Source organism: Trachemys scripta, chromosome 11 (assembly GCF_013100865.1).
Source record: "Trachemys scripta elegans isolate TJP31775 chromosome 11, CAS_Tse_1.0, whole genome shotgun sequence".
Taxonomy (NCBI): Eukaryota; Metazoa; Chordata; order Testudines; family Emydidae; genus Trachemys; species Trachemys scripta.
The window spans coordinates 58,023,588-58,050,297 of record NC_048308.1 but is presented as its reverse complement, the minus strand read 5'-3'; the positions used below and the strand labels follow the sequence as shown (position 1 = coordinate 58,050,297).

The window sequence follows — 26,710 nt, the reverse complement described above, 5'->3', positions numbered from 1 at the left end:
AAATGCTTGAAACAAAAGGTCCCACAATGTGTTCTCCTCTGTCCCGCACAGAGTGGTTACACGGTTACAATGCTGCCAGGAGTCAGGTGGCCAGTGAGGTATCATGCTGCCATGTGTTTGGGGAAAGGGAGAAGCTTTCCAGGATGCTGATAGGCAGGAGGGGACATGGACTGGAGCATTTTGTCCCAAGAATACCTATCCCTTTTCTTGTTGGGGCTCATTTCATACCCATGGTGATGGCCATATTTACACCTACCCTGGGCCTATGGGCTAGGAGAGAATGTGCTTAGGCTGTGGCAGTTTCAGAAGCTGCAGTGACATTGATTTTGCTCATTTTTGTGTAGGAGGGAAACGTCCTTAGAAACCTTCAATAGTATCATAAGCTTTTTCATAGATTAAACTACCTTAAGCCTAAAGGGTAAAGTTTGCAATGTATACACCAGCCTCACGTCCTTTTTACAAAAAACTCAAAGATGAGTTATTTATGTGTTCTTTAGGAACACTGCATGCCAGAGAAGGATCTAATTTGAAAAATTCATATAGGGGAATGCAAATGGGGGCACGTAGTAAAGGAAACAAATGTGGTTAAAGCAGTTGCCCAATTGCAACATTTTAGTTAAAGCTCTGATCTTAAACCACAGAGTTAATAGCTGAAATGCTGTCAGGTGTCTTTAAGGTGTGACAGGCTTTCTTCGGATCTATTCCATTCAACTCCCATATTTTTATGTTAGAAATGGTGTTGGCAGTGGTAGACTCAAAATTATTTTGAAACAGTTTTTCACTGTGTTCATGGTAAGAAATGTTTCTTCATGAACTTAAAAATGGTGCTTGAATGAGGATAATGCAGGGCCGGCGCTTCCACTAGGCGACCCTAAGTGGTTGCCTAGGGCGGCAGGATTTGGGGGGCAGCATTTTGCCGTCCTCAGCGGAAATTCGGCGGCGGGAGGTCCTTCCGCTCTGGGTCTTTGGCGAAAATTCGGTGGCGGGTCCTTCACTCGCTCCGGGACCCGCCGCCGAAGTGCCCTGAAGACGCGGAGCGGAAGGACCCCTGCCGCCGAATGCTCAGAGGAGCGCTGCCGCCTAGGGCGGCAAAAACTCTGGCGCCACTCCTGGGATAATGGGTATTGTTCCCCTTTAACAGGAGTAGGGTTACTTGTTTTCTGTCATCGGTCACATCTCACATTTCATTGCATATGCGATGACCAAACAGCAGACATGTCAGTTATTCTAGTGCATGTCCACAAACTTTATGGAAAGATGATATCTTTCCATGAGACACTTTATCATATATTTGTGGACAGTTAGAGGTAAAAATACTTACTTCATATTTGGGTTAAGAAACATTAGTTAAAATCTAACCTGAAAATTCTTTTTCATGTCCTCTTAAGTTATTGACACATGATTCCTCTGCAGATAATTGAGAGCAATTAAAAGCAGAGATTTAAGTACTTGTGGATATTTATAGATTATTTGATGTAAATTGATTTCCAGAATGCAGAGTATCAAGGCAAGTACAGATCATGCCTGCGTTTCCAGTGTGTCATTTCTAAGGTTAAGATTTTGTCACAGATATTCTTGGTAAAGCCATGGACAGGTCACAGGCAATAAACAAAAATTCATGGATGCCCGTGACCTGTCCCTAACTTCCACTAAAAATATCCCTGTCAAAATGGATAGGGAGGCAGGTACAACACCCAAAGCTGCTGGGGCTCCGGGGTCCCCCGCTGCTGCAATTTGTGGGATCTCCGGGATCTCCCCCTGCACAGTGGCCAAGCAGCTCTAGGGGGGGCCCCAACTGCACATGCCGGCAGGGAGCTTCGGGGGGTTCCCTCCACCTGCAGCGAGTGTGAGCCTCTTCCGCCTGCAGGACCTGGGCTACTGTGAGATCCCCTCCCCCGGGAGCTCCAGGGAGTCACCCCGCTGCCTGCTGCGGCTGGGAACTTCAGGGTCTCCCTGCTGCGCCGGGGCAGCTATGGGGTGGGAATCCCCCACTGCAACTGGGAGCTGCAGGACCCCCCCACCAGGGCAGGGGTTGGGAGCTGTGGGGGGGCCACCTGGGAGATCCAGCCCCGGGGTAGAAAATGTCACGGAGGTCGCTGGAAGTCACAGATTCCCTGACTTCTTTGACCTCAGTGACATAATCATAGCGGTAGTCATTTCCTGTCTACATGATTCAGATGTGGCTCTCATTGAGCTGTTTTCTATAACTTCTTGGCCAGCCAGTGTACTGGGCCAAATCTTACTGGAATAAATTTATTAAAATTGTTTTCTTACCATTCTGAGTGTAAATGGAGCCATAGAAAAAATCTTAACACAAATTTTAACAAATCAAAAATTTCCCATTACTTTTAGAGAATTGCAGTGAGTTGTTAAAGTAAATGCATGTGATGGGGTTAGCTGGTCTAATTTTTATAGTGTTTTTTGAGGTGTAAGTGAAATATGGTGGTGGTATGTCACCAGACAGTTAACGTGAGATTTTAAGTAGTGTTGGGCCTTCTCTCACCTACATTCCAGCAGTGTGAAGCAGTGTTTCACAGACTGAAGGTTTATTTATAGCTATTCAATTTTGTGCTACTTACATTCAGGCAGTTTGAAAGAAAAAAACCCAGATTGCACACGTTCTACCAAAGCAGTCAAATCTTGATCATTAAGATCCAGATTCTGCCCCTCTTACTCATGTGTGAACCTTGCACAAGTAGTTTCAGTGATTTAGAAAAGTACTAGGGGTGGCAGAATCTGCCCTCAAATGTGGGCTGTAGCTTTTGTATGCCAAGTTATAACATTAATGCTTTGATCCTGAAGTTTAGATTTTAGGGAGAACTTCTTTTTAGCTATGGTACAATTTGAGACAGAAAGTTCAGAAATTTTTTTAGATCAGATGTTGGGACAGAGAACTGGAATCAGCACTCAGGGCTCTATTTTTGTGTCTTCTTCTAAGTTTCTACATAATCTTGGGCAAGTCATTCAACTTTTCTATGCCTCCATTCTGAGCAGAGCTGTACAGGGGTGTGTTTGGGTTTTTTTTTGTTTTTTTTTGTTTTTTTTCTGTACTACACATAGGCTAAAGGAATTGATAGTAAGATTAGTAAAAACTGGAGTGCTTAATGATTCAACAGCAGAATGAGACCAATTGTATGTTCTGCACCTGAAGTGATATATATCTTAGTCTCACATTTCACAAATACTCAAAATGAGACACAAACAACAGTGTTCATTGGAATATATAGTGTGAGCAAGTGTTCTCAAAAGGAGTTAAAAGATCTTGGACGTATGTAAGAGATAACCTTAAAGAAAATGGGGATATTTTGAATCATCCAGCAAACCTTTGTATAACTGAACCGTAATCTGTTGAAGGAATTAATAGAGATACTGGCAGCTGTGAGACGCATAACTCTTACAAACTGAACGGGAAATGACCAAGTATTCCAGCCAAAGTGGCTTCCATCATCAGAATTTGAAAAAAACAAATATACTGCTCTTATTTGAATCTGTGTCAAAGACTGAATTTGAAATAGAATATTTTTCTAAATAAACTGTGCAGAGTTGTGTTTCTTTTCCGTGGAGGGGAGGAGGGAATGGCAAGTAGTTTGTCTGAAGCAGAAATATTAGCTAGTTTTCATCTTACAGGCTTTTGTATTTAAAATATTAATAAAAGTAACTGTGCTAAACTGTTAATAAAAGTAATCGTGCCAACCAGTGACCAAACCCTGTTCTTCCACTCTCTAGACAGTTAGAGGTGGAAAAAGCTAGTGCGGGTTTGTTTTTTCAAAGCCTGGTTTTGGCAGTATAGAAAGGTGGATTATTAGCTTTCTTCTTCCCATCTCCTTCAACGATGCATGTGTTGGTAAAGATCAAATGGATTAACCCTTTCTTTTCCACCGCATCAGAGAGGAACCATCTTCCCCCTCCTGCAGCTTCTAGAAAGTGGAAATTTTCTGACCATTCCAAGTCAGTGCATGACCACCTCCAACGATTCCAAGGGGACAGACTAGCTCCTACACCAAAACTCTGTAAGAACAGCCCCTTTATGGTATTGCAAACCTGAAATGGGTGCTGGCCAGACAGTCCCCATGTTGCCACTTTGGGTGGCAAGTAATTTTTTTTTCTGCAACACCCCACCCTACCAACTGCATATATCCCATCTTTAATGATTTCACAGTTTCAACAGTTAGGAAGTCCTGATCTGAACCTTGACAGCTGAATATTTTTCTTGCATTTCCTGCTTTAATTTTCCACTGGATTTGAAAGTAGAAATGCCAGGGATTGAATAAGTGTTTTGAAGCCCACTCTTCAAGAATAGCATTTTTTAACTCTTTAATTCTTCTTCTTAATGTTCTTTAGATTAAAATATTGATAGACTAAATATTCTTTCTATAGCACCCTCAGATTCAGAAGAAGTCTCAGTATATCAAATATCTCTGCTGTGATGATGTGAGAACTCTACACCAGTGGATAAATGGCATTCGTATTGCTAAGGTAACTACTCTGAATCATTTTATTCCTCTTCCATTCTTGCAATGTAGTGCTATTTAATAGTGTTACCTATATAGTAACTTACTGAGACAGATGATGTGTCAGTGAGGGGAGAGCGAGAAGACTGACCTAAAATTAACTAATCAAGAAGGTAATCAGCTATGGGTCAGATATTACTTGTTTGAAACAATTATCAAGACAATGCATGTTATCTGTTTATAAACTTCCCTATATCTAGCCATTCTGAACTTGAAGCTCCACGATCGTTTTCGTACATATTTCTTTTTGAAGTCTATCAACAGTATAAATGTTTCTTTACCAGAATTCCTGCTTTAGGTGCTTATACAAATTTTTCTGCCCCTTAATCTCTCTCTTCCTGCTCTTTGATTTCACAGTAAAGTCCCACTAGACATGGGACATCACTGTTAGTTTTTAGCTGTGCTGACTCATTTTGGGCTAACTCATAAATGGATCTGAGAAAGGTGGCTATATCAAAAATAGAGACTTAGTAGTTGAGGTAATGATTACTTAGGCCTGGTCTACACTGGGGTGAGGGGAGATCGATCTCAGATACGCAACTTCAGCTATGAGAATAGCGTAGCTGAAGTCGACGTATCCTAGATCGAATTAAAATTACTTATTCTGCATCCTCGCAGCGCTGGATCAACGGCCTCGGCTCCCCCGTCGATTTTGCTTCCGCCTCTCGCATTGCTGGAGTTCAGCAGTCAATGGGAGAGTGATCGGAGATCGATTTATCGTGTCTACACTACACGCAATAAATCGATCCCCGATAGATAGATCGCTACCTGCCAATCCGGCAGGTAGTGCCCTTAGAACCAGCACCTTGTCTCAATGGATTATGTAGATGATTTTATTGCACTGGCATGTTATCAGATAGTTTGACATTTTCTTCTCCAGGATAACCAGGTTGTTTCTAGTTCTCTAAGCATTTAGATAATAAAAGAGAAAAAAGACAATGTGACTGTTCTTAAACTAAATGAAAAACACGACCTCTACTGAAAAATAATCAGACTGCCTAAGTACCTCTGCGGAGAGACTGCTGCTCATCATGTCTGAAAGAAACAGTGGGCAAAAGAAGCTTGGAACATAAATCAACCAGCTGAAACAGGCACAGTCTAAACAATTGTTAATTTTATTGTTCCTCTCTTTGTTTAGTATGGGAAGCAACTGTATGTGAACTACCAGGAAGCCCTGAAGAGGACAGAGTCAGCATATGACTGGACTTCCTTGTCAAGCTCCAGTATCAAGTCAGGATCCAGCTCTTCCAGTTTACCAGGTAACTCTAATAGCCTGACCCATAATGGAAATACTGTTAAATACCATTTGCTTCGGAAACCATTTGAAAACTCCAGAAAAGACTAGTGAATTTGACTAGTTATTTCCAGTACTTCTAGGCTGTCTTTAATCTCAAAAAGCAATTCATTCTATTCTGTTCTTTACTAGTTGTGACTGATATTAATAGAATGTCCTTTTCTCATTCACAGCCAAAAAGAGAATTGATCTGAAACTGAGAAAAGGAAATATCCTTTCAAATGCCTCATACGTGTCCTCGCCAATTTAAAAATTACATCCCAGGCTTGTGTTTCATGATGAGTGGCGATGTGTATAGTTTTTAAACTGCTTTGGTGGGATAAATACATGAAAAATAGTCTCTACCCAAAGGCAGAAACGCCACAAACCTGTTCACACACAAACTTTTTAAAACATTGGTCCCAGTCCTGTGACAAGCTCATTTTTAAGACAAATAGCTGTTCAAAAATTAGTTAACAATTTGCACCTCTACCTCATTGTTTACAGCTAATTTACAACGGTATGGAATTGGGTTTATGCTTGACTACCCATTGCAGGCTCAGTTCTACTGAAAACAATTTATTTGTAGAACGGTTATGTTTGCATGGACAGGGCATTGCAAAGCTATCTGGTGAGTCACCAGGACTAAGTTACAACTCTTGTGACTTCATGGCATCCTTGGGCTAGGCAACGTGAGCAGAAGCTTCTGCAAGGCCTGGGAACAGGATAGTCTTCACATAAAAACAACTGATAAGCTGCTATCTTCACAAGGTTGCAGGTGTGATTGTCGGGGTTTGTTTGGTTTTTTTGGATGTGTGTGACAGAGGGGGTGTTTCAGACCAGCAATTTTCCAGTGTGTCTGACCATGAGCTAAGTATTTTATTGGAAATAATGTCCTTTGGTGAGATAATGTGTTTTAGCAGGCATGAAATTAGCCTGTCACCTCTGTGCCTAGCAAGTGTCACTCATGAAAGTGTCACATTACAAACTCATTGACTGACTTTGATAAAAATGAACTTTTTCCTGTGTTTCATATTTTTTAAACAGAGTCTCAGTCAAATCACTCTAATCAATCTGACAGTGGAGTTTCTGACACCCAACCAACTGGCCATGTCCGTTCCCAAAGTATTGTCAGCTCTATCTTCTCTGAGGCCTGGAAGCGAGGCACTCAGCTGGAAGAGTCCAGCAAGGTAACAAGAAGACTTTAGCATGAGAATCAACACCCCCACAAAATGTACGAAACAGAGTGACATCTCTTCTCATCTGTATCTTTACTGGGATTCTCTTCTCTTTTTACTCCACCTTTTCAACATACTGCATTATAATTTTTTTCAGATGTAGCTTTCTCCGGGGTAATAAGTCACCTCTTGAGCGTCCTGTCAGGTTTTATACGTGAGGGGTTTTGTAGCCATTTTCAATTATTAGGTGTAAGACATTGTTAGGGTGACCAGATAGCAAGTGTGAAAAATCAGCACAGGTGGTGGGCGGTAATAGGCGCCTATATAAGAAAAAGCCCCAAATATCGGGACTGTCCCTATAAAATTGGGACAGCTGGTCACCCTAACAGCCATGGCTTAAAAATTCTACTGAATAGTGTTTAAAAAAAGGCCAAGCAAAAATGTTAACTGCCAAAAAGTTGAATGAAATGCTTTCAGGAAGATCTCTTTACTTAAGAGACGAGTCATGTCCTTCCATTGTGAGGCTGAGAACAACCAAGAGGTGGCGCTAGGAGCAGACAGACACATGAGCCTGTTTTGAAATCTGCTCCAGTGGTATTCCCCTAGGTGCTTTTATTTGGGTTCCATGAAAATTGAAGTAGTAAGTTTTAATATGCTGTAGACAAAGTATGAAACAGAAGTAGTAATTGGGTAGTGAGAGGAGAGCAGATGCCTCGTGTTGTTAGTAATTGGGTATAAAGGATTTCAGCTCAGGTCTGCTCTGGGTTAGTAATATACACTTCCATTGTGAAATAAGTCATTAATGCAATTTCTCGTGAACAACATAACACACCACAAAAATTGCAACTTTGAATGACTTTGTTGGCAGTCTTGGCATCGATGCCCAGGCGCTGAACAGGCACAGAATCTGAATTAACAGTGTCAGGTCAGAGTTGAAGTATATTGGCAGGACAATGTGAGAGATGCTTCTGTCTACTTCCTTCCGTGCTGTCAATCTTGCATCTGTTACAGACACTGAATTCATTTGACAAAAGACAACATTTTTAAAATTGGAACATGCTTTAAAGAAAAAGCATACAGATCTCACTTTGTCCTCCAGTGGTGATGTGAGGTTGTGGAATATATAACTACATGAAGAAAATAAGTTGATGCAAATTCAAATATGCAGAAGTTAAGCAACATACAAGTTATAGTTCTCTAAGCAATGTTAACTCATCTACCCTGCACATACCTTTTACATTTTCATAATTTATCGGAGCATCTAGAGTCTTTGATGGGGAGGGTTATTTTTTGTATAAATCTAATCACTCAGTACTGAGTCTAGTAGTAACAAATTCTGCATACTGTGGACCAACTTTTAAAAGTGCACAAGAGCTGATCATTTGTGTGCCATGTACCAATCCATGCTTGTGATCCTGACATGCATAATCTAATCAGGTTTTGGGCATGTGCAAAAGTGCATTTGCCCTTGAAAATTTGAATTGGTACAGCAATGTGGGTGAGATAATGTTGCTGTGAGAACTGTAACTTTTCATTTCCTGATTATTTTTTTTTTTTTTAACTTGAAAAACCTTCCTACTGCACTAAAGTTTTTTGCATTTAATTTTCTTGGAGCACAGTGGACTCGTGATGCTGTATTTTTACAACTCCATAGTGCCCAAAACCTAAGAGAATTTATACTATATCTGATTAAACCAATTTTTAAAACACATTTTTTAGACTGTTCCTTATTGAGGGCTATCCATGTACAAAGACTGAAGTTTTATAATTCAGCAATTGAAGCTACTTGTCTGCAACAAAAAGTGGAACAACTTTTTTTCAAACAAGAAAGATTGTATTTCTCCCACACTTGCCCAACACAGGTGAATGGATTGCCCTAAAAATTTCCAGAGTTGACCTTTGCACTTATGCAAAGTATGTGATGTTTTATCTCAAAAGTACATTTTTGAAAAAGTTAAGTGTAAGGGGTTACAACTGAAGGATTGAGTTATAACCTTAAATGCAACAATCACTTCTGCCTATAGTACCTAATTTTGGTCCTGCCTGGGTCTCTGACCTCAGTAATACCAGAGCTCCAAGAATTAAGGAGATAATAAGAATTAAGATATATTGGGGGGAGGGAGGGGGGAGGAAGAATATTGTCACTGAAATGTTGGTGTTGTGATGAGGCAGTTAGAATCACATTGAAACATTCCTGGTAAAAGCAGATCATTGACTGGCTAGACTCCAGCAGTGCCAGAGTGTTTATCATAGTGTCCACACAATATATTTGCAGCTTTTAAAGGAAACCAAGCAAGCTGAAAAGTTTCAGAATGGAGGCTTGGCTTGACAGTCGAGTTGTAGCCCAGAGTCGGATCATTATGGGACTTGTGCTTGGTCATCAGTCCTCTGCTGGAAGAAGGCCTTTCATTGCTTGGTTACCTTTCAGTCAGACAAAACACTGAGGAGCCTCAGAGGGAGTCTGGCCATTGAGCAGAAGGAGAATCATAATGCAAGTTTGAGATTGTGAATAGTAAAGGGACAGGGAATAGTGAGAATCCTTTAGGTCAAAAAATGTCTTGGAGGGGTCCCAGAAAAGGAAACACTAATAAAGGCATTAACACACTGTATGGAACAAGGGAAGCTGTTCTTGTGTATTTTGTCAGTGTGCTGTGATATCCCAGATCCATGCATATAGAGTAATTCTGCATACCAAAAAAATGCTTTAACAATAGTGTAGCTATTCCATATACAAACTGTTTAGTAGCTGCTCTCTCCTTATAAATAGCATTGGTGTATTTTCTAAATATTCCTAAAGATACACCTCACCATTGTGAATTAACAACTGCAAATATAAGCTAGTTTTAACTGCCTCAGAGAAGAAAAAAAATGAAACACAGAATTAATTATCTTCTAGGCCTTTATAAACCAAATTTCACTGAACACACTTTCGTAATTTGTTACAAATCATTGTGCATTTTTTTTTTTTTAGAGTTCAGAGACATTGTTCTTTGTCCTTTCCTCAATATTCCATGTGTTTATTGCTTTGTGCAAAAATCGCCCTCCTAGATGCCAGGCAAAATTCTTCATGCTTAATTATATCTTAAAGTTTTAAAAGCATGTTCAAAAACCATATGGTAATCTAATTGCTTATAAAAAGATTGCTCTTTGACAATACAGTTGGAGCAAATGAATGACTCTGTATTTCTGAATAATTAGACTTGTATATCTGCCAAATAATATTTTATTAACCAGTTCAGGTCAGTACAGTAAAGGACACCAAATACAGTGTTTTTTAGGTTGATCTTTTTATTTACTTAGTTTATGAGCAGCTCTCCAATTTTAAATATAGCCACGATGGCAATACAAAAGAAGAGTCAAAGTGAGAGTTCAGAGTGTGGTTTTTAAACGACAAGACAAAGGGGGTCACAGAACACCCTCGCATGCAGTCTTTAATTCCCAATCTTTGCAAACTCTGCCATGCCCTGATGCGTGCTTGTTACGCTTCTGTCACCCTCTTTGTGTTTGATGCTCCTTGTGTTTCTCCTGTTGCCTTACTGTCTCAGGTGTCAAACGTGAAGCCCAACACAGCTAAGGTCTGCGTGCCCGGCATGCCTTATACAGGGCAGAATTAAGGTCAGGGGCTGTTTTGAAAGCACATTAACCTGAGTGACATTACCAGAATCTTGCAGACTAACCCTTTTAAGAAATCTTAATCTTTTTTTTTTTTAACCTGTTGAATTGCTCCAGGGTTTTGTCCAATTCCTTGCCTTACTAGCTTAATTTGACAAATAGAGGTACACTCCACGTTCATTATAAGTTATTCTATTTGTCTTATCTATTTCATTATAAGTTAATATTTCAGTTTTCTCCCAGTCAAATGAAGAGTTGATATAGTACTATCCATGTATTGACCCTTATAACAAACTGATATGCAAATCCTTTCATATAAATTAGCTAGTCATATATAATATATAGTAAAAGCAGCGAAGACTTATAGACTAACAGGCGTATAGGAGCATGAGCCTTCGGATGCATCCGAAGAAGTGGGTATTTACCCAAGAAGCTCATGGTCCTATACGTCTGTTAGTCTATAAGGTGCCACAGGACCCTCTGCTGCTTTTACAGATCCAGACTAACACAGCTACCCCTCTGATACATAATATACAGTGGCATTGACAAAATGTGTCCTAATAAAATGTTTAGTAACTGTGGCTGTCCATTCTAAGGAACGGACGTCAGTTACTAAGTAGGCTTTCTATTACAATCATCATGAAACTCACTGCTTGGCTCAAAGGGGGACCATGTTATAAGGAGGATGTGGTGTTGTTAAACCTTAGGAGTAAATATAATTATGTTCTCTAATCTTTAACAGAAATTTAGATTTACAATTTAAAAAACTTTAACCCTAATGCTACTGAATAAAACCAAATGAATTGGCTGGACTGTAGAATGCAGTATTCCTTCCTCTCTCAACCCATTTCTTTTCATCCCTGCTCTCTCTCTCTCTCTCTCTCTCTCTTACATTCAGTTGCATGTCTAGCTCTTCTTTACCAATACAGTTTTTGTGTATCAATTTTTATTATTATTTTATACTGAATGTTTGAGGATTTTTCCATAAAATTCCCCTTTTCTCTCTGCATTGTTGAACTTGAGTGCATGTTGGATGAAAATGTCTCGATGTACCAGCGTGTGGAGCTAGTTCCTATAGTGTCCTGCACACTTCTCAGAATATTTTCAGGCTTCGATGTATCAAAACATTAGCAGCATAATGCCATCACCACAGCTAGCATAAAATAATAGCCCTTCCTAATGCCGGTCGAGATCGTGGAAAGACAGGTGCTCTTGAAGGCCTAGCATCAGCCTGGTCCAAATTCAGTCTTACGGACCTGAACGGCCATCTGCCGTGTCTCTTGCTCTGCATGGCTTCCTCTCTAAGGGCTCTCTGCAAGGGGATCTCCCTGGGTACATCCTTTACCCATCTGGAATCCCATGAACATTACTGGGATTCTGCATGGGCGCACAGATCTGCCCCCAGGAATCTTCGCGGGTTCGTGCCTCACTTCTGTATGTGTTCAACACCCAAACACAATGCACCTGCCGCCTCCTTGAACTGCTATCTGATCAGAAAACTTCAGCTCCAATCCATCTCCTCCTATTGTTCAAGCATATAGTTGAGTAAACCTAGGACTCTATACTTGTGAGACCCCATCTCCACCCCACCCCCTCCATGAGCGCACTCTAGTTCCTCCATCTTGTCCAGAATTGTTCAGAATTTCCTTGTGCTGCATCATTGTGCTTACGTTTCCTGCATGCTGTAGTCTGCATCTTATTTTTTCAATGACAAAGACATTTAGAACTTGCCTTTATACCCTCTCTTAATCTCTCTCTCTTTCTCTTTTTTTTGTTTTTGTTTTTTTTTTGTTTGTTTAACTCCCTTTTAGGCCAAAATGGAGTCTGTGAGCCGACCCTTCACTTCACTTGCACCTGCCATGTCCCCACAAATTAAAGTGGCTACCCCATACACAGCTTCTCAGCCATCGCCTCCCCTTCCACCACCCCCACCGCCACCACCCCCACCTCCGCCACCACCCCCTCCTCCGCCACCACCACCGCCTCTTCCCAGCCAGTCTACGCCTTCGACCGGCTCAGCAGCCCCCCTGTTTGTCAAGTACAGCACGATCACGAGGCTGCAGAATGCCTCCCAGCATGCTGGGCCTCTCTTTAAACCTCCCCCCATCACCCAGCAAATGCCACCACCCCCAGCTCTGGGAAAACTGCCCATGCTGGTGGCTCCCCCTCCTCCCCCACCTCCTCCTCCACCTACTCCCGGATCAGCTATGGCACAGCTGAAACCAGCCCCCTGTACCCCGTCAGTGCCACCATTCACCCCACCACCACCCCCTCTCAAAATCCATCAGGTTCCACAGAACGTTACTCCAGTGGCTGTGTCATCACCACCCCCTCTTCCTCCCCCTGTGCCTGCAGCGCCTCCCCCCCCAGCCCCTCCTAAACCCCTCCTACCTGTCCCCACGCAGGCAAGTGCAAAGGCAGCATCGCCCATCGTGACCAACATCCCGCCACCCGGGCCCATTCCCCCTCCTCCTGCAATAAAAAAGCAGCCAAATTTCACAGCTTCCCAAGTTCCTCCACCAGCACCTGTTCCTCCAGGGCCTACTCCCCCACCCACCTTACCAAAACAGCAGAGTTTCTCTGTTAAACCTCCCCCATCCCCTCAGTCTCCTGTGCCATCTGTTGTGAAGCAGATAGCCAGTCAGTTTCCACCTCCCCCGACCCCTCCAGCCACAGAGCCTCAGCCTTTAAAGCCTGTCCCAGTAAGTGGGGCACCACAGTCTCCCCCAGCAGTGAAAGCAAAGCCCAAGTGGCAGCCCACCTCTGCTCCATCTCCTGATTTTCCTCCTCCTCCACCTGAGAGCAGCTTAGTGTTTCCTCCACCACCTTCCCCAGCTCCCTCTGCAGCTTCTCCTACCCTAGACAAGGCGGGATCTCCAGTCAAAAAGGCCAGCAAGACCTCAAGTCCTGGAGGGAAGAAACCACCTCCAACACCTCAACGAAACTCTAGCATCAAATCCAGCAGCTCTGCTGAGTATCATGAATCTAAGAGACCTTCGGTGGACAGCCTTGTCAGCAAATTTGCACATCCACCAGAGCCTTCAGGATCTCCTTCCAAGGAGCCTCCACCTCCTCCTGCAGCTCCTCCAAAGCCAGGAAAGCTAAATCTTTCTGGGGTGAATCTGCCTATAGTTCTTCAGCAAGGAGGTATTTCAGCAAAGGTACCTGCAGTAGGAGTGTCTGGGAAGGATCCTATGGTAGAATTTCCTTCTCCTCCATCCGATTCAGACTTTCCACCACCTCCACCAGAAATAGATCTGCCTTTACCACCAGTAGAGATCCCATCCGTGTTTTCAGGTAGCACCTCTCCAAAAGTTGCTGTTGTTAATCCGCAGCCTCAGCCCTGGTCTAAATCATCAGTGAAAAAAGCCCCTCCGCCCACACGTCCCAAGCGGAATGACAGCACCCGGCTTACGCAGGCAGAAATCATGGAATCACAGGGGCCGGTCAGTCCACAAGTGCCCACCTCGCCCAAGTCCAGCCTTAGTGTTCAGCCTGGCTTCCTGGCAGACCTAAACAGGACTCTGCAGCGGAAGTCCATCACTCGGCATGGCTCTCTCTCTTCTTCCCGTGTGTCCAGAACAGAGCCGACTGCCACGATGGATGACATGGCCTTGCCTCCACCCCCACCGGAACTGCTTGCAGACCAGCAAAAGACTGGCAGCTATGGAGGCAGTCATATATCAGGCTATGCAACGTTGCGGAGGGGGCCACCGCCTGCTCCCCCCAAAAGGGATCAGAACACCAAGCTGTCTAGGGACTGGTAATCACTAGGTGAACTCTATTTTGCGTGACTTTCAGTCAGTTCTACAATCAGCAAATCTGTACTTTGTGTGGAGAGAGAACATGTGACTTGTGCGATAACATGAGGAAGACGTGGTCTCCCACTGTCACTAAGGGTAACTGTATGCATTCCCCTTCAGAACTAGTCCAAAAAGTTTGAGGGTTTGGGTTTGACTATTTCAAGGGTGTGGAGGGGCATTGTCCTCTCCCTTGCAATTTCTTTTATCCTTCATATGGATTGGACCAAAAAACCTTTCTTACTTTTTTCTGCATTTAAGAAAAAAAAGAAATTTTTTGTAGTGTCTGTCCATGTGAGATAAGTTTGTGCATGTATTATAAATGTAGTTATATAATAGATTGTGATATATTACGTCGCAGTTATAGAAGATAACCAGAATGTTTTTGTAGCTCTGTATTTATTGTTTCAGTCCACTGACGTATATATTACTCGGAATTGGACTCTAACCAGTCAAACCTTTACATGAAGATGAAGATGTAGGGGGCACTTTAAATCAAAAAAGCATCTTTTGGCAGTTTGTGACGGGTAAATGGTACAGAACTGAAGCATTCTGTCAGTATCTGTACATTTTCAATTGATTGAAAATACAGACACAACATACCAAAACATTCTGGTCGTAATACTACTGAAAATAAATACATTTTGAGCAAAAAAAAAAAAAAAAAAGTAAGTTATATATAATGGGCTGGAGTGAAATATATTTATACTATAAAGAGCCTCCCCCTCCAAATAGTTGAAAACCACTCATAGCTCCAAGTTCCTTGTCCATACAGTAAGTGGGATACATATATATTATTCCAATCCCATACACATTCTAATGTGGTAAGAAGTCTGGTAGCCACAATTCCTTACTTTGACACACTGGGAGGCTTAACGATCTGTTATGTGATACATCATCAGTACATGTGAAAATACAGGTATGTTTCTGTATTCAGTAATACTTTCTGCCACATGCACACACCATATATAGATGCTCACCTTATCTGTGCCTGAAGAGATGAATTATCTTTACAAAAAATGGCTGAGAACCCTTGAGGAAGCATTGTGTGTAATTCGCCAGCTGTGAGCTAGAAGCTTTCATTTGGGGAGGGAGGGATGGGAGTGGTAATTTCGGTCCACAAATAGCTGGGAACCTGTTTTCTTTGACCTTTTGAGACGGCAACAAATGCATAAGCCTATTAATTAACAAATTGCACTTCTGGCAGTCATGGAAGATGACTGAAAAAATATACAATTTGGGAGCTGATAAAATCTGTTAGGAATCCAGTTACATCATCAGGGGCCTTATTAGGTGGAAATAGAATACTTTATTTGATTTGTTATTTATTTATTGCTGATTACAACCGTAAGATCAAAATAATAGAATCCTTTTTCTTGTAATCTGCTAGTTTTTGATTGTGCAGTCTTACCTGGGTATCGGACATTGTGATATGATAGTATAGTTAGTATAAGCGATCTTGCATCTCGTGCATGTGCAGTACAGTGTATGTTGTAAAATAACTCCAATATTAGCGCTGTACCTTAACATGCTCGTTTGTGTGAATTTCCCTGATCACTAAAGGGACACTATCAAGATTGGGGTGGTCAGATTTTTTTTTTTTTCCTTCAAAAATAAATTCTAAATGCTCTTACTTTTTTTTCTAAAACAAGAAACCAAGAAAGCAGCCCAGAAATCACAAGCAATGCTACAATAGATCACGTGCGTCGATAAAGTAGAAACTAATATTTGATCAGAGAGAATATTTGCCATTTGGGCTTGTCAATGTGAGAAGCATCGTTACAGCGTTCCCCCTTTTTAAAAGTATAATAATAATCCACGTGAGGAAACGAGTGTTTGATTAGGAAAAAATGAGCGGTGCTGTCTCTGCTGACCTGTTTCATATGATTTTGAATCTGCTTCAGCACCTCCAGGAAATCGTTGTAATATTTTAGAGTAGTTTATTTGAGCAATAAGAATATACCATTGTGTGCATTTTTAAAGCACTGCTGTGGAAAGGCACTTTTTTGTATCTTTCAAACTGTTCACAAAAGTTTTATTTCTACTATTTTTGTGCTTATAAAGTGTCCTTAAAAGCATTGGCATTGTTGATTTTAAGCATGCTCAGTTAGTTGATTAGTGTCTTAGTAACAAGATGGTTGAACTATGCTACAAGTAATGGGTGCTGTAATTTTCTACATTGTTCCTGCTGCTGCTTGTACTGTATGCTGGCCCTCGATCTCGCGCCTTCCAGTGGAGTTACAGGTGCACAGATAGGAATTCTAGCCTCGTCGTTTTTATTGATAAGTTTACCTACTGATCACTGCCAGCATGCACCCATGTTCTCTGGGAGCTAAATCCGTTAGTTGATTCTTTTATCTTCATCCTCCTCCCCTCCCCCATAACTCCACTGGTGCATGTCAGCCCTATCATTCTCCCTTTTATTCATTTGATGTAGGTACCTCTGGGATCTGCACTTGTTCGTAATTATGGCAGAGGAATGTCTTAAATGCAATTTCTTCAAAGGCAGAAGAGAATTGTTCTCTGTTTCCTATGATCAGGTTCATTTGTCTAATATTTGTTTCCCATGGGATCTTGAATGTGTGCTCACTAATGCAGGCCACTGAACAGCGTGCTGGAAGTCAGAAAACAGAACTCCATATTGGCAGCAAAAAGAGTGAGTGGAATAGGAACTCAATCTTTTTGTTATTTGTTAGCTTTGGGCAATCCGACAACCTTTTGTGTCTTTGAAGAAATGTTAACGCAGTGAATGTCCACAGTTCCCATGTATTTTATTTCTGTACCTGCATGAGTTATATAAACCAAAAGATGCAGTGCTCTTTTAAAATAGGGTCACTGCAGGGCGGGGGTTGAAGCTTCTCCTTGAGTTCTGGTTTTCCCACCTCTTATTTTTTAGCGTTTGTGTTCTTGTCAAAACTCTTCTTCAAGGTACTGTAGTCTTTGCTAGTGTCTGTCCCCAGTCCAGTGTTGGTACAAGCTAAGTCGTAAAAGCTGGCTGCAATGCTCTCAACGAAGTGTACTGAAACTAGACCACAGGGTGGCAAAAATTAAATAACCTGCTTGCCATTGCAAACCTTGAGAATCCTGATGGCAACTGCTGTTCCAGCTAATTTGCTGTTCTGTTCTAGTATTCAAATGTATAAGCCTTGTTTGCAAATAATTTTCTCCCTGCTCATTGATTTGGAAATTGCCTCATTTCTTCCCTCTCTTTTAACCTCTTTGCTTCCTCTCTCTCTCTCGTAGTGAGAAAGTAGTTTCCGCAAAGAATATTGACCATAAATTGGATTTAGTCAGCATAGCACCTTGGAGCTGACCAGCCATACTTTAGACCAACGGAGCAGACGGTTTGATCCCATATTATTAACAAAATACAGGTGTAGTTTAAATTACTTTTAAACAAATATTTGCCACTTGCTAGGACCTCCACTCAGAGTGCTTTTTTTCTCTTGCAAGAGCAGCTGATCCCAGAGCTGCATTCCTTAGCCTGTTGTGATGTTCTCTATACCTATTTTCCCATCTGGAAAATGGGGATAACTCCGATCTACCTCACTGGGGTGTTGTGGGGATTAATTAATGTTTGAATATGTAAAACAGTATTTTCACAAGTCTTGTAGGAGAAACACAAGCCCTACGATCGATCCTAGTATGGAAGCACAAGAGAAAATGACATCCATGTAAGAAAATGTGACTATTCTAGTCAGCCTGTGTACATTGTTAATGATTTAGAATCTGAAGCTTTTTATTTAAAAAACATTTTTTCACCTTTAATCAGGAAACACTGATGGGTCTGCAAGGTGCTTGGAGTTGCAGGTGCCTGAGGGACTAGAATTGATGTGAGAATAAAAGGAGTGTGTTTTTCAGAGCACTTTGCTAAACATAAGTCAGCCAAGACAGGACAGAGGTGCTTTCAATACAGCAAGGCCAGGCAGTGATGCTTTAGGTTAGCTGACTGATGCGCCTACTGTATGTCAGTACTGAAAAATACAAAGTAGGCAGGAAGAAATCGCTGAGTGAAGGAGGTAGAGTGACATGAACACATAACACAGTCACAGGCCACTAGATTTCTCTTATGTTTGGGACAAAGTGGAACTCTGGAGCTAAATGGCAAGTCTGAGGCATCAGAATAAGTACTGTGAGAATTGATGAGGTCAGAGAGTAAGTAGGGGAAAGAGAAGAGGACTAGGGAACAGCTCTGTAAAACGAGCAATAGGAAGAACTGGAGCCAAGTTTGGTTATCCCTTCTAATGTCTGAGCAAGTAGCAACCACTAGTTGCTAAGTGCCTCAGCCTAGTAGAAGGGGGCAGAATTCATTCAATCCAAACATCTTCAGTCAGAAGAAAGTAAAAAGCAAAGCCAAGTGTGTACTGAAACAGAAACAGTGGAGGACCAGAAACCAGGGAGCCACTTCAGGGTAAATTACAATGACTCCAAAACACAGAGTTGGCCCATCCCAGTGCTCACCTGGGAGAAAGTTATCCTGGTGCTGCTGCTTCTTGGGAGCACCTGTGGCCATCCAGCTAACGGGGCATTTCTGCCTCCGTTTTAATGGCAGCAGAAACCATAGTTAGTCCTGTGGTATATTTTGCTGGGACTCAGTTCCTTTAGAAAGACCAACCAGGCTTAATTTCATAGACTGTCAATTAATTACAAAAAGTACTTTTAACATGTAGTTGATCCCTCTGAATAAAGATCATAAGTTATTGTGTGAGTGATTGAAATGCAGGTGTTTTAAAATAGCTTAGTGTGGAAGTACACACTTTCCAGGATGAGTTTATATGTAAATTGGAGGAATAGCTGACGTGTTTTGCTGATGTCCTCTAGCAAGTAGGAGCACGTTGCCCTTTAACATGAAAGTGGAGAGCATTGATCATCCAAACACAAGCGCGTTGTCCTTGGTAATGTTGTGCTTGTAAAACACTTGTTTTGTCACGGATGGACATTTGAGCTCTGAATGTAGCAAATATGTCAACTTACTGCACTGAATATGTGCAGGTCTGCAAAGCTAGAGAGCACCTCCATAATGTGCCCAGAGAGAACGATCCTTGTTTGTAGCGCAGCGCAGAAAAAAGCAGACTGTCCACTAGGTTCAGAACAGAGAAAAAGGAATGTAAACAGTTCTCAGCCAAGTGTAGTTTTGAAATCGCTTTAGTGTCTAGAGCTTGGATGTTCTAGCATTGCACAGTAAGAAGCTATTTTCATTTTTTTACCTCAGTGCCCAGGGGTTAAATTCAATCCAAGAACAGTCATCCTCAGTCTGGGTTGAAACTATTTTCTTCCATTAGAAGAGAAGTGAAAGTGCAGGTTCAGCACTAGAAGGAAAAAATGATTTTTTCCACTTGTTACAGAAAACTGTGAAGAGCCCTATTACATTAGCGGGCGACAAGGTGAAATTGTTTTTCATGCAGCTGAAGCTGACACTATCTTGTTAGTTTGTTTTTTATGCAGCCCTAACATATAGGAATCTAAATGACTATTGCGTGATACAACCACTCCATCCGGAATACCTCCACTGAAATCAATGCCGTTGCTCTGGATTTGCAGTGGGGTGACTCAGAACAGAATGTTTTATATTTGTAGGCTCTTGTTCAAACAGGCATTAATTCAGGGACGTCTTAGGGCCCGTGCTATGCAGGAGGTCAGACTAGCTGATCACCATGGTATGTTCCGTGGTAGATGAGTATCAGCTTGCAGGGTTGGTTTTATAGGGAAGAAGTCTGTTGGTCCTTGATGGAGCAAAACTCCCATTTGAGCTGGAGTTCTGTGTGAAATTGGCCATAATACGTTCCAGTCTATCTGTTAGCGCTACTGAAAATTAAATCCAAGAACACTTGTTTATAAATTTGCATTGGAGTTGTTGCAACTCACTCTAAATCTTTTTTGCAACTTCACAAATGTTCAGCATGCAGGTTTTCCTTTTCCATAAAACTGAATTTGCTGAAATCTCAGCTATTCAAAGTTTTGACACTATGAATTCTAATTCAACAGCCAGCCATAACCTGAGATAAAGACCCAAATAATCTGTCCATTTTTTTTCTTCTTTGAAGGGTACGTGTTAGTAATTTAGGCAGTGTTCCTCTACTGTTACTAATACTCTAGCATATTAACATTGAAATGATTTTAAATAGTTTACGTCGCTTTTTATTTTATTTGGGGGGGGGGGATTTCCCTCAGGCTGGACAGTGAAAATAGTCTCATATACTTCTCTTTAGACTCATTTTCAGTTCCTGGTTCTCTCAGATTAGGAGGATGCTGTAGAGCAGATGGGTGGCAAACACTTCAGGGGAAATGTTATTTCTGTTTCCTTTGAAATGTTTAAGCCCTGAAGATTCCTGTCTGTAAAGCTTTTATTTATAACATCGGCATTCTTGTTGTAAAGTGACTTGCCATTTCCCTTTCAAGTCTCTTCATTTGGGGGCAGGGGGAGAACCAGCAAAGCATTCCAATACCAAGTTGTGGTGCTGAGAGCAAAGGGTTCTGCTGATGGTTACATCTCATGAATTACAATCTTAGTTAAGCTTTGAAGAGAAAATAAGTACGGTATTTAGTACTTTCTTCCTTGTATATTTAAATAAAAAAACACCACAGAGAATGGAGCCAGTAATGATCCACCTGGATTCACACAGGCCCTAATTCTCCTGGAGTTGGAGGTGGAGTGAATGGATGTTGTGGGTGTTTAGCACCTATCAGGCCTGTGTACGGCGCTTGAGAGGAGATGCAGCTGGGCAGAAAGACTGTCAATTACCCACACACACATTCCTGCCTTGCTTTGGGGGGTGCAGTACCAGAATAACTAATGAATGACTTGCAAATAGTGTTCCTGAAATAAGGAACTACTAGTATAAAATTTAAAACCCCTTTTTGGGACTACAATCTCAGCGGCATGGTGGATGCAACAGTGTTTCTGCCAGGTGTTTTAAGTCCTGAGTATACTTTCAGAAGGCATGAGAATTGACCTCGTCCTCTACCATGAGTCTTTTATCCACCACTGCCCTAGCTGCACTTCTTTGTGATTACACTGCTGTCTACCAAAGATGTAGCCGTTATCTGCTTTCTTGGTTCTTGAGAATGAGCATGTTGGAGTTGGGGTGCAGCGAAATTAAAGAGGTCAGCAGGTGCCAATGTACAGCATGAAGAGCTAAGGCAGGTATTTTGCAAGAGGTGGCAGCTTGTGGCCCTGTGGAGTAGATGCTGTTGCACATTTGTAGTGTAATAATTATCTAGACCAGTAGTTTTCAACCTTTCTTCATTTGCGGACCCCTGAAAAACTTCAAATGTAGGTGCGAACCCCTCTGGAAATTCAACCTCTGGTCCACACGCCCCTGCCATAGACGTCAAACTGGAAACTGACTGAAAAGAATTCAGTCAATGTTGCATGTGCAAGGCACAGCATTTGACAGTGTGAGAAAGGGCGCAAAACTGTGGGCTTCAACACTTCTGGGGTTTGACTGTAGGGGAGGTATGGGGTTGGTTTTCCTGTCTGCTTCTTCATAAGTTGTAACTCTTGTCTGTTGAACTGCCATGGAACAAGCATTAACTGGAACATCACGGCTTGTTTCACGGCTTACACTAACTGTTAGCAGCCACTGATGGTGTCCTTTATAATAGTGGAGATGCACATGTAAGAAGATATCATTACAATGATTTGTCTGTGCAGCAAGCGTGTGCTGTAAATACATTCATATGTTTACTGCTTTAAAAAAAAATTGCACATTTTATCTTTGAATGGGACTGCTCCCCCTCCCCTCTCGCAAAACAAAAAACAAGGCTCTTTTAAACTCTTGACAATTTCAGGCTGGGGGGAGCTTTGCCATGTTATAAATATATATAAATATATGTATAAATATACTTTTTTAAGCATGGGAGAGGACAAAAGAAATACTGCATTATAAAGTACCCACTATAGCTCATTATACAATAGAATATGCACAATTCAATAAAGATGTAGTTAAATTTAATGCTTTCTGTTTTATTTTCCCTGTCTTGCCATTTTATTTTTTCATGAGATTATAATGTGCCTTGCTGGAGTGAAGGCTTTCATGGGACTAGCAGGTTCTGGAAGTATAAACTAAATCCTCTGGTCTGGTCTGAAACTAACTAAGGCCTAAAACACAGGTTCATTCTTGTCAGCTTCCTAGAAATGTTATGTAACCTCATCATTCCTTACTAGAAATACATTGGTTACATAGGAAAGCCACAAACACAACCTGGTGTGGGCTAAACAGATCTGAAGTATTTAATAAGATTTTTAAAGTCACCTGCATTGATTTAAAGTTCAGCTTGTTTTGTATGTATTTGAATAGGTTTTCTATGTACAGTATAGTATATTTACACACTTGTATAAACTAAAATGATGTAGATATGAGGACAAAATGCTAATGAATAGGCAGTTAGCATATTGTGTTGAAGCAGGCTCCAGGCCTTATGCTCTGGTGGGCATTATGTTAGGCAGCCTGCTCTACCAAAACTGAATGAACGGAGTGTCTACACTGCACTGTGGGGTGAACTGTACAAAGGACCACATTGTTATGCGCTGTCTGCCTTGAGCAAGAAGGCCTGTGCATGGTGATGTAGTCCTGTTTGAAAGACGAGTATTCTTCATGCGAAATAGGTATCGTTTGGGTTGGGGCTGCCCTGGGTGCCACTGCAAGGCTGGTGGTTAAGAAAGATGCTCTGCTCCCTGCATTCAACGTAGAGTGGAGTTGCTGTTCCTTTAAGGCCACTAAGAGAGAAGTTTTTACATCCCAGATCTGGCCAACCCCTGCTGCTTCAGCTAGAGAACCTCACGCCACCATCCCCTTCCATTCCTTTTACATGCTGCTCCAAAGAACAGAGGCAGTAAGGCTATTGCATTTGCTTGACCTAGGTTAGTCTGTGCCCCCAGTGGTAAACGCTAGACATGGATGGGTTTGTGCCCGCTTTCCTAAGCAATAGCACTCATCCCTTCCTTTTAGTTGGAGGAACATAACAGACTTCCTGTTGCTAGCACAGCTGTTTCTGTTCCACATCTGTTCTGTTCTCAGATGATGGTTAGACATGAGCTAGGGCCATTGGGGACTGGGGGCCTAGCAACAGTGTCTTAATCCAGGCCAAGAGCTGGGGGAAGAATTTGGATCACCAACTATTTCGCAAAGTCCAGGTCCAAAGGCTGATGCTGCCCCTGTGCAAAAGGGATTTGGTGGGCAGTGGCTCTGATACCACCCTACAGAGCAGGAAAACTGATTTGATTTTACCTACCTCTGTGAAGCACTGAAATGCAAGGCTGGAAATACAATCACCAGCATTAGTCAAACGTTAGAAATCATTAACCCACAGTGGATGACATGCTGTATGCATCTGTCTTAGTTAATGATGCAGTGGGGACAGCTCTGATCTCTCACAGTATGTCCACCTGACAGCCTGCTGCTAGCTGTGTGACAGATGCTTGTCTAGCCATGCCCATTATTAGCTGGCCAGCAGTTGTGATTAACCCATGGACTGTTACAGAAGCAGTATATTCACAGGACACTTTGATGTGTGCTTTGTTTGTTTTTTTTATTCAGGACTTGTAACAAGAGGGTTTAGTACACAGCAACAGTTAACTCCAAGTACAATTAAAAAAATTTAAAAAATACATGTTCCCCAATCAGTGGAAGGGGGTTTGAATGGCACACACCCACTAACCATCTTCTGGTGGCATGCATGTTTTGAAACTTACTTTACAACCTCAAGAGCAGAGTAGGGGCTCTGAATAAATCAGCCACATTAAGTCCCAGAGCCAAAAATTGCTGCTTAGAGTGAGCTAAATGGGGTGTTTTATTTTTTGAAGAAAAATTTACAGGAACAGGAGGACATTAGACAGTGAGGTTTTTCCAGAGAATTCATAGTAACAACATGTCCATACAAGTTGCAAAAGACACTTTTCAAAGATGAAAATAAGCACTTGTTCTTTACAAAAATCTCAGATGATGTCAGCGCTTAACCTTGCTAAAGCAAAACTCCTTTGTACACAGCTCTGTTTTTCCACATTTTTCAATGGTAGAATTTATCAATAAAAACACATAACGGCACTGCCCTCAGCGAAGGAAGTCCTGTAGTAGTTAGTGAGCAGGAGGTGGATAGAAAGGCTACCTCTTACCAGGCTGCCATCCAGGCTTTAGCAAACACCCTGTTGGGACGTGTGCTTTGTTAAGGCACAACCCTGCAATGTGCTAATAAATACTTTCCTGTACCCTTAAAGAGAAAACTTGTGGCTGGGGAAGTTGCATGTAACATGTTGATTTCAAACTAAAGCAGCAGTGGAACATTCTCTGTGAATTGTTCTCAAAACCTGGGTTCATCGATTTAGCTTTCAAGTATCTTCCCAAAGATGGTGCCAGGGCCACCCTATTATTTTTGGAATTTCAAAATACAGACCTAGGCCCATGGAACTAGTGAGTGAGTTCAGCTACTGTGTATTAGAGCACTACCCAGAAAAATGTCATTACAACTAAGTCAGCATTATGCTGCAGGGGGTGGGAAATTAGTATCTTATGTGATAAGACAGTAAGATCTAAAAGAATTTGATTCCAGTCGTGCTCTCCCACCCTCAGAATTTGGTTTTGGCTGGTCCCAAACAGGCATTAAGCAAGATTACCCCATTTGGCAAATGCAGCATCTGTGCACTTTCCTCTATCCTCTGCTAGGGCTCATGTTTTCCAAAACTGCCCCCCGCACTGCTCACTCCAACTGGAAACCAGCTACTAGTGTCCCACTGTGATCACTGGGCTTCACCTTTCACAGCTTAGAACCCAATCACTGAGCACAATAGCGCAGAGCTGTAAGTAATTTTCAATGTATACAGTGCCCCAGTTTCACAGCCCCCGCTTCTGTAGGCGAACACGCACCATCAGGTTATGCTTTAACATTAGGGCAGAGGGTTAAGATGGAAAAAACAAGGAACATGCCATTTAGAAAAAGCACATCCTAGTTGTCACTGGCACACAGCAGAAAAGCCCCCAAGGTGTGTGCTCAGAGCTTGTTACCGGACAGCCTAGCTTGGGGACAATGATGGACTCAGCATCAAAGGGCAGGGTTTATTTTACCTCAGTGCAAAAGCTGTTTTTCTCTCCCCCCCAAAAGGAGAACACTAGTCCACTGGTGCCTCTGGCAGAGGGTGAGTGGGGCTGGGAGCCTCCCTTGCTGAACAAATTGTGCTGTGTGAAGAGCACCGCCTACTCCCCCACAGGCTATGAGACAGGCAGCAGGGCCTTTCAGCATACGTCACCCCATCACAGGATGTCAATGTCGGGTTTTCCTGCTACTATGACCCCCTTATGAACAGCAAACACGAGTTTGGTTGGCAACTATTTCCGTTTCCCTGTGGAGCGCAGATCTCAGCTTCGCAATAATGAGGGGCTACATTGAGTGAGAAAAGAGGGGCCCTCCCAGGCTCAGGGGAAGTAATCAATGGCCCAGGAAGGGGGGGGGGGGAGAGGAAGAGAATATGAGACCTAGATGGGAGAGAGGTGATGCCCCTGAATTTTCCAAAATTGGCCTAGACGGAAGGGAGACAAATCTACATTGGAGGTAGGCGTTAGCCTTCTATCCCCTGCCACTCTTGTTTGACAACTGCTGGGGTGGGGTAGCCATTGGGCTAAACAACTCAACCATTACTTATGAGAACCTCCCTAATCGTTTGCTCTTTCCCTCCCCAAAGGGGGTTGGTTTGGAGTAGTTGTAATCTGCTGCTGGTGAAGTCATACTCTGTAATTCTCCAGAATGTGCAGCAGCACCGGGCAATAAACCACTCCCTTCCCCCATCTCTGAAAATGACTTTGTGAAATGGCACTGGAAATTATTTCCCCCCTGTTGCTTTACTGAGACAGCCGCAAAGCTTCTCCGTGCCCTGCCTCTGAGCAGCAGGACAAGAAAACAGGAGGCCCCCTCAGAGCAATACATGGAGAAGCACAACTTTTATGTGGCACGTATCACCATAATAGCTCAGGATATTAGAACCACTGTTTTTTTTTGTGTACTCCCCCTCTGAGGACAGCAGCTGTGAGCAAAAACAGCCCGTGGATTCACATAAGTAGAAATGTATTTAAAGAAACAGGACCCAAAGCCCCCAGCCTCCCCCTGGCTGTGTTACAGGTACCAGACCGACTCTCTGCCCTGTAGCTGTAGCCGGACTGGGACGTTGAGTGTGCGCAAGTTGTGTAGCTTTGTGGTGGAAGCAGGAACTATTTTTGTTCTTTTTCAGGAAATCACAACTTTATTTTGGAGGGAGTAGCGCTTCCTCTTTGCACAGCACCCTTTCTTCACCAACGAACCCTCTGCCACCAGTGGCAGAGGCAATGGTGGACTAGCTCTTCTCCCCCT

The 26,710-nt window shown here is 42.3% G+C and overlaps 1 protein-coding gene across 7 annotated transcripts in view; it reads left to right on the top strand.

The window, feature by feature from the left end:
• The window catches only part of RAPH1 (Ras association (RalGDS/AF-6) and pleckstrin homology domains 1), a 157,744-nt gene extending 135,415 nt beyond the window's left edge, over positions 1 to 22,329 (top strand). For 3 of the 7 annotated variants that reach the window (XM_034785144.1, XM_034785143.1, XM_034785140.1), the window contains exons 12-15: positions 4,378 to 4,476; positions 5,650 to 5,770; positions 6,832 to 6,974; positions 12,386 to 22,329. In XM_034785144.1, coding sequence (XP_034641035.1) covers positions 4,378 to 4,476; positions 5,650 to 5,770; positions 6,832 to 6,974; positions 12,386 to 14,341 — 2,319 coding nt within the window. In that variant the 3' untranslated portion in view covers positions 14,342 to 22,329. Of the gene's footprint in view, positions 1 to 4,377; positions 4,477 to 5,649; positions 5,771 to 6,831; positions 7,019 to 10,507; positions 10,578 to 12,385 lie in introns of all 7 variants that reach the window. The other 4 variants (XM_034785142.1, XM_034785145.1, XM_034785146.1 and 1 more) reach the window with 3 other exon arrangements.
• The last annotated feature ends 4,381 nt before the right edge of the window (positions 22,330 to 26,710 follow it).